The sequence below is a fragment of the Oncorhynchus keta genome, chromosome 14 (genome assembly GCF_023373465.1).
Source record: "Oncorhynchus keta strain PuntledgeMale-10-30-2019 chromosome 14, Oket_V2, whole genome shotgun sequence".
Lineage (NCBI taxonomy): Eukaryota > Metazoa > Chordata > Actinopteri > Salmoniformes > Salmonidae > Oncorhynchus > Oncorhynchus keta.
In genome coordinates, this window is record NC_068434.1 from 5,016,043 (window position 1) to 5,025,011 (window position 8,969).

At 42.2% G+C, this 8,969-nt stretch overlaps 1 protein-coding gene across 1 annotated transcript in view; it reads right to left on the bottom strand.

Moving 5' to 3' along the window:
- Positions 1 to 478: 478 nt before the first annotated feature.
- The window catches only part of cspg4ba (chondroitin sulfate proteoglycan 4ba), a 78,244-nt gene continuing 69,753 nt past the window's right edge, over positions 479 to 8,969 (bottom strand). The window contains exons 10-11 of the mRNA XM_052460848.1: positions 1,912 to 2,108; positions 479 to 610 (exon numbers count right to left, since the gene is read on the bottom strand). Coding sequence (XP_052316808.1) covers positions 2,025 to 2,108 — 84 coding nt within the window. The 3' untranslated portion in view covers positions 479 to 610; positions 1,912 to 2,024. The remainder of the gene's footprint in view (positions 611 to 1,911; positions 2,109 to 8,969) is intronic.

Consider the following 8,969-nt stretch of genomic DNA (forward strand, 5'->3'; position numbering starts at 1 on the left):
ACGGCACAATTGTCTAGTTTTTCCTTTTTTAAATGTTATGGACACAATCCAACACACATCCTTTTCAAATGAATTATTTGTGTTCGTTCGTCAGATCAGAGGCAGCAGGGATGACCAGGGATGTCATCTTGATAAGCGTTGTAAATTGTAAATTGGACCGTTTCCTGTCCTGCTAAGCATTAAAATTGTAACAAGTACTTTTGGGTGTCGGGGAAAATGTATGGAGTAAAAAGTACATGAAAAAAATTACGTCACTCGTTGCTTCAAGCCACACCCACCACAACGGGAGCAAACGTACCTTAAAAGTCTGTTCAATAACGTTTTTTTTTGGGTGTCGTTCCTTACAAACCGTTCCGCAACGTAGTAAACGTTCAAGCGAACTGAACGCACCTCCCCGTTGCTAAGGTGAGAGAAGCTACAGAACCTGGTTAAAGAGTTACCAGGGAGGAGCTATCGAGTTAAGGGAGGAGTTAGTTACCTGGGAACACTTTGAGAGGTCTGTTAATCTCCAGGCTGAGGACCAGGGCGCTGGCTGTGATGCTGAAGATCTGTCGGGGGGCAAAGTTCACTCCGTCGTTCACCTGGAAGTTGAACCCTCCAGACATGGCACCTGTTAGTGGGAACCAACATAATCACTTCTGGTTACCATGGCACCTGTTAGTGGGAACCACACAAATGAAACAAACAGCTCTGATTCCCTTCGGCCCCAAGACAATAAGCTTCAAGGGCCACTAGTTATCAAGCGTCTCAGAGTAGGAGTAATGGTCCATTTACATTTACATTTACATTTAAGTCATTTAGCAGACGCTCTTATCCAGAGCGACTTACAAATTGGTGCATTCACCTTATGACATCCAGTGGAACAGCCACTTTACAATAGTGCATCTAAATCTTTTAAGGGGGGGGGGGTGAGAAGGATTACTTTATCCTGTCCAGGTTCAGTCTTGCGTTTTACATCATAATGAATAAGGCTAATTGGACGGGGGAGGGGGGGCATCATCCTAGACTCCGAGGGGGGGGAAAAAGTATATCTTGAATATGAAAGGGTTCTTCGCTTGTCCCCATAGGAGAACCCTTTTGAGAACCCTTTCCACAGAGGGTTCTACATGTACTACTAAAGTTCCCCCCATTCTGGTATCTACTACTATAGTACACCCCTCTGGTATCTACTACTACAGTACACCCCACTGGTATCTACTACTACACCCCTCTGGTATCTAGTACTACAGTACACCCCTCTGGTATCTACTACTACAGTACACCCCTCTGGTATCTACTACTACAGTACACCCCTCTGGTATCTACTACTACAGTACACCCCTCTGGTATCTACTACTACACCCCTCTGGTATCTACTACTACAGTACACCCCTCTGGTATCTACTACTACAGTACACCCCTCTGGTATCTACTGCTACAGTACACCCCTCTGGTATCTAGTACTACAGTACACCCCTCTGGTATCTAGTACTACAGTACACCCCTCTGGTATCTAGTACTACAGTACACCCCTCTGGTGTCTACTACTACAGTACACCCCTCTGGTATCTACTACTACAGTACACCCCTCTGGTATCTACTACTACAGTACACCCTCTGGTATCTACTACTACAGTACACCCTCTGGTATCTACTACGATAGTACACCCCTCTGGTATCTACTACTATAGTACACCCTCTGGTATCTACTACTATAGTACACCCCTCTGGTATCTACTACTACAGTACACCCCTCTGGTATCTACTACTACAGCAGTACCCCTCTGGTATCTACTACTACACCCCTCTGGTATCTACTACTACAGTACACCCCTCTGGTATCTACTACTACAGTACACCCCTCTGGTATCTTCTACTCCATCCAACTCCGCTAGAAGACTAAGTTTGTACAGGTTTAGGATCAGATCTTACCACTGTGGACGAACAGCAGCTGTCCCAGATGGATGTGTTGCAGGGTGAAGTTCAGGAGCGGCCTGGCGAGGGCGCCTTCAGCGCCAGGTGGCCATTAGAGGGCGGAGTCACTATCACCTGCAGCTCCTCAGGGGCGTGTCCTCATCCTGGGCATCCAGGTCGTCAGAGCGGATCTCTGTGACCGACCCCACCCACACCTGGGGAGACAACCAATCAAATCACTCACAAACTTGAGGCAACCAATCAAATCCTTATATCTGTCACTGACCCCCCCATCCACACCTTAGAGACAACCAAATCAATCACATTTAAAGGCCCCTTTTGTTTTCTACATATTTTTAATTGGTCAATTCCAATACCCATCTTCCTCCCCACGTTGTTTAAACGCCCTCTTCACCATATGTCACAGAAGGGCTTGACTGTAACCCAGCCAAGACCCAACTGTTATAGGAAGCAAGTTACTAAGTGAAGCCTGCTTAGTGCACCTAAGTGGTATTTGAAAAACAGCACTAACAGCAGTAATTAACACTGGAGTGGCCTCTGACTTGTAGTTTGTCTTTTCAAGTCAGGACTAAAAACGCTTTTAAAAAGACAACTCGGAAACTCTGACATTTCTGCCTTGGAAACTTGTAGAGAAAATAAATAAGCTCTGAGTTTCCCACTTGGAAAATATCAGAATCAACTGATCCCACATTAAAAATATATATATAAAATACTTCAGTTTACACTCTGTAGTATCTCGTTTAGTGCTTAGTATATAATGTTGTGGTATACAAGAAGACTTTAGTAACACACTAAGAATGTTATTCTACAACAGGTTGGTTAAAACAAGCATTGTTCAGACCAAAACGTTGTAAAAAAAAAAAAAAAGAAAAGCCTACGACACAAAAAATGGGCATCTTGTTTTCAGTTCCATCTGATCAATCCATGCTCATCCAGTGTCCCATCAGCCCAGCCAGCCCAGCCAGCCAGCCCAGCCAGCCCAGCCAGCCAGCCAGCCAGCCAGCCAGCCAGGCCAGCCAGCCAGCCAGCCAGCCAGGCCAGCCAGCCCAGCCAGCCCAGCCCAGCCCAGCCAGCCAGCCAGCCAGCCCAGCCAGCCAGCCCAGCCAGCCAGCCAGCCAGCCAGCCAGCCAGCCCAGCCAGCCAGCCAGCCAGCCCAGCCAGCCCAGCCAGCCAGCCGCCCAGCCAGCCAGCCAGCCAGCCAATTCATAACCTTGATCTCCATTGTGAAAGAAAAAAAGCATCAAGACATTATCTGCCATTTGGTCTGGCTAGAAGCTCGGCTCGGCCTTGAACCTATGACCGCAGCGCTGTTGTTTAGCACGCCCTCGTGTACAATTGCTTTATTTTAAAACATATACATCTCTCTTATCCACTATCTTGTTAAGTGTGTTCAGGTGTGTTAGCCGCGCCCACTAATTGGCCACACCTGATCTTAACAAGTTCTTGTTTTCTTTGAATGTTTGAGTAGCCTAAAATGAACAGATTTGTATGTATAGTACAACAATTATAAAGATAAGTCCTCTATCTATCTCTATGGTGTGAATAGACTAAAATGAACAGCTTTGTGTGTGTAGTAAAACAATTATACCGAGACCGAGAGACTGAAAAACAGCTTCATGTCAAGGCCATCAGACTGTTAAACATCCACCACTAACATTGAGTGGCTGCTGCCAACACACTGACTCAACTCCAGCCACTTTAATAATGGGAATTGATGGGAAATGATGTAAAATATATCACTAGCCACTTTAAACAATGCTACCTAATATAAAGTTGACATACCCTACATTATTCATCTCATATGTATATGTATATACTGTACTCTATATCATCGACTGCATCTTTATGTAATACATGTATCACTAGCCACTTTAACTATGCCACTTTGTTTACATACTCATCTCATATGTATATACTGTACTGATACCATCTACTGTATCTTGCCTATGCTGCTCTGTACCATCACTCACTCATATCTTTATGTACATATTCTTTATCCCCTTACACTTGTGTCTCTATAAGGTAGTAGTTTTGGAATTGTTAGCTAGATTACTTGTTGGTTATTACTGCATTGTCGGAACTAGAAGCACAAGCATTTCGCTACACTCGCATTAACATCTGCTAACCATGTGTATGTGACAAATAACATTTGATTTGATTTGAAGATAAGTCCTCTATCTATCTCTATGGTGTGAATAATAGACTCAAATGAACAGCTTTGTGTGTGTAGTAAAACAATTATAAACATAAGTCCTCTATCTATCTCTATGGTGTGAATAGACTCAAATGAACAGCTTTGTGTGTGTAGTAAAACAATTATAAACATAAGTCCTCTATCTATCTCTATGGTGTGAATAGACTAAAATGAACAGCTTTGTATGTGGAGTAAAACATGATATTTCAGCTCCGTCCTGGTGATGCAGTGAACTGATCCCATGGACTGATCCCATGGACTGATCCCATGGACTGATCCCATGGACTGATCCCATGGACTGATCCCATGGACTGATCCCATGGACTGATCCCATGGACTGATCCCATGGACTGATCCCATGGACTGATCCCATGGACTGATCCCATGGACTGATCCCATGGACTGATCCCATGGACTGATCCCATGGACTGATCCCATGGACTGATCCCATGGACTGATTCCATGGACTGATCCCATGGACTGATCCCATGGACTGATCCCATGAACTGATCCCATGGACTGATCCCATGGACTGATTCCATGGACTGATCCCATGGACTGATCCCATGGACTGATCCCATGGACTGATCCCATGGACTGATCCCATGGACTGATCCCATGGACTGATCCCATGGACTGATCCCATGGACTGATCCCATGGACTGATCCCATGGACTGATCCCATGGACTGATCCCATGGACTGATCCCATGGACAGAGAAGACTATAGGTTTGAATCTCACTAATGCGTGTCAACAACAGAGTCATGTACTTAGTTGTTGTGTAACTCATTTAAAGTAATACCACTATTTCATTCCAAACAGTGAGTCCGGAACTTGTGTAGAGGGGACAGTAGAACCATAGAACCACTATTTCATTCCAAACAGTGAGTCCGGAACTTGTGTAGAGGGGACAGTAGAACCATAGAACCACTATTTCATTCCAAACAGTGAGTCCAGAACTTGTGTAGAGGGTACAGTAGAACCATAGAACCACTATTTCATTCCAAACAGTGAGTCCGGAACTTGTGTAGAGGGGACAGTAGAACCATAGAACCACTATTTCATTCCAAACAGTGAGTCCGGAACTTGTGTAGAGGGGACAGTAGAACCATAGAACCACTATTTCATTCCAAACAGTGAGTCCGGAACTTGTGTAGAGGGGACAGTAGAACCATAGAACCACTATTTCATTCCAAACAGTGAGTCCGGAACTTGTGTAGAGGGGACAGTAGAACCATAGAACCACTATTTCATTCCAAACAGTGAGTCCAGAACTTGTGTAGAGGGTACAGTAGAACCATAGAACCACTATTTCATTCCAAACAGTGAGTCCGGAACTTGTGTAGAGGGGACAGTAGAACCATAGAACCACTATTTAATTCCAAACAGTGAGTCCAGAACTTGTGTAGAGGGGACAGTAGAACCATAGCGTAAGCAAAGTGGTTGCAGAGAGCCATCTTGTGGACAACCAAATCAATCACATTTAAAGGCCTTTTTTGTTTTCAACATATTTTTAATTGGTCAATTCCAATATCCATCTTCCTCCCACGTTGTTGAAACGCCCTCTTCACCATATGTCACAAAGGGCTTGACTGTAACCCAGCCAAGACCCAGCTGTTATAGGAAGCAAGTTACTAAGTGAAGCCTGCTTAGTGCACCTAAGTGGTATTTGAAAAACCGGCTATCTATCCCCAATACTTAAAAGACACTGGTCTGTTGTGAGCCCAGTCTCCGTGTCGAACAGATAAACGGTTTAAACATCAATATTAAACACTATGTTTAAAAATATAGACATATTAACACTAATGTCCCGAGCTACAACATTCCTAGAACCATACAACACATATATATAGCTTTTATCAATCAGAAGCTTATCATAGAATATATATATAACAAAACTAGATGGATCTTCAAATCAAATCAAATCAGATGGCATATGCGCCGAATACAACAGGTGTAGTAGACCTTACAGTGAAATGCTGAATACAACAGGTGTAGTAGACCTTATAGTGAAATGCTGAATACAACAGGTGTAGTAGACCTTACAGTGAAATGCTGAATACAACAGGTGTAGTAGACCTTACAGTGAAATGCTGAATACAACAGGTGTAGTAGACCTTATAGTGAAATGCTGAATACAACAGGTGTAGTAGACCTTACAGTGAAATGCTGAATACAACAGGTGTAGTAGACCTTACAGTGAAATGCTGAATACAACAGGTGTAGTAGACCTTATAGTGAAATGCTGAATACAACAGGTGTAGTAGACCTTACAGTGAAATGCTGAATACAACAGGTGTAGTAGACCTCACAGTGAAATGCTGAATACAACAGGTGTAGTAGACCTCACAGTGAAATGCTGAATACAACAGGTGTAGTAGACCTTACAGTGAAATGCTGAATACAACAGGTGTAGTAGACCTCACAGTGAAATGCTGAATACAACAGGTGTAGTAGACCTTACAGTGAAATGCTGAATACAACAGGTGTAGTAGACCTTATAGTGAAATGCTGAATACAACCGGTGTAGTAGACCTTACAGTGAAATGCTGAATACAACAGGTGTAGTAGACCTTACAGTGAAATGCTGAATACAACAGGTGTAGTAGACCTTATAGTGAAATGCTGAATACAACAGGTGTAGTAGACCTTACAGTGAAATGCTGAATACAACAGGTTTAGTAGACTTTACAGTGAAATGCTGAATACAACAGGTGTAGTAGACCTCAGTGAAATGCTGAATACAACAGGTGTAGTAGACCTTACAGTGAAATGCTGAATACAACAGGTGTAGTAGACCTCACAGTGAAATACTGAATACAACAGGTGTAGTAGACCTTACAGTGAAATGCTGAATACAACAGGTGTAGTAGACCTTACAGTGAAATGCTGAATACAACAGGTGTAGTAGACCTTATAGTGAAATGCTGAATACAACAGGTGTAGTAGACCTTACAGTGAAATGCTGAATACAACAGGTGTAGTAGACCTTACGGTGAAATGCTGAATACAACAGGTGTAGTAGACCTTACAGTGAAATGCTGAATACAACAGGTATAGTAGACCTTACAGTGAAATGCTGAATACAACAGGTGTAGTAGACCTTACGGTGAAATGCTGAATACAACAGGTGTAGTAGACCTTACAGTGAAATGCTGAATACAACAGGTTTAGTAGACTTTACAGTGAAATGCTGAATACAACAGGTGTAGTAGACCTCACAGTGAAATGCTGAATACAACAGGTGTAGTAGACCTTACAGTGAAATGCTGAATACAACAGGTGTAGTAGACCTCACAGTGAAATGCTGAATTCAACAGGTGTAGTAGACCTTACAGTGAAATGCTGAATACAACAGGTGTAGTAACCTCACAGTGAAATGCAATACAACAGGTGTAGTAGACAGGTGAAATGCTAATACAACAGGTGTAGTAGACCTTACAGTGAAATGCTGAATACAACAGGTGTACTAGACCTTACAGTGAAATGTTTACTTACAGCCTCTAACCAATAATGCAAAAAAGGTGAATAATAGGTAAGTAAAGAAATAAAACAACAGTAAAAAGACAGGCTATATACAGTAGAGAGGCTCTATACAGTAGAGAGGCTATATACAGTAGAGAGGCTCTATACAGTAGAGAGGCTATATACAGTAGAGAGGCTATATACAGTAGAGAGGCTATATACAGTAGAGAGGCTCTATACAGTAGAGAGGCTATATACAGTAGAGAGGCTGATAGGATTCTAATAGGATTCTATACCAGTCTAATAGGATGCTATACCAGTCTTATAGGGCTATATACAGTAGAGAGGCTATATACAGTAGAGAGGTTATATACAGTAGAGAGGCTCTATACAGTAGAGGGATTATATACAGTAAGAAGGCTATATACAGTAGAGGGCTATATACAGTAGAGAGGTTATATACAGTAGAGGGGTTATATACAGTAGTGAGGCTATATACAGTAGAGAGGCTATACAGCAGAGGCTATATACAGTAGAGGCTGTAGACAGTAGGGAGGCTGTATACAGTAGAGATGCTATAACCATTAGAGGTTATATATACAGTAGAGAGGCTATATACAGTAGAGGTTATATACAGTAGAGGCTATATACAGTAGAGAGGTTATATACAGTAGAGGCTATATACAGTAGAGAGCTATATACACTAGAGAGGCTATATACAGTAGAGAGGCTGTAAACAGTAGAGGCTATATACAGTAGAGGCTATATACAGTAGAGCTGTATACAGTAGAGAGGCTCTATACACAGTAGAGGCTATATACAGTAGAGAGGCTATATACAGTAGAGAGGTTATATACAGTAGAGGTTATATACAGTAGAGGCTATATACAGTAGAGGTTATATACAGTAGAGAGAGGCTATATATACAGTAGAGGAGTATATACACTAGAGGCTATATACAGTAGAGAGGCTATATACAGTAGAGAGGTTATATACAGTAGAGGCTATATACAGTAGAGGCTATATACTAGAGAGGCTATATACAGTAGAGGCTGTATACAGTAGGAAGCTCTATACAGTGAGAGGCTATATCACTAGAGGGTTATATACAGTAGAGAGCTGTATATACAGTAGAGGCTATATACAGTAGAGGTTATATAATAATAAATAAAATAATAATATGCCATTTAGGAAACGCTTTAGGAGACGCATTTATCAAAAGGGACTTACAGTCATGTGTGCATACATTCTACGTATGGTGGTCCCAGGAATCGACCCCACTACCTGGGCGTTACAAGCGCCATGCTCTACCAACTGAGCCACAGAAGGACCTCCCCTTAATAAGTGAAGGGATCTATATTAATCAATAAACAACAATATATCTATATTATCAAT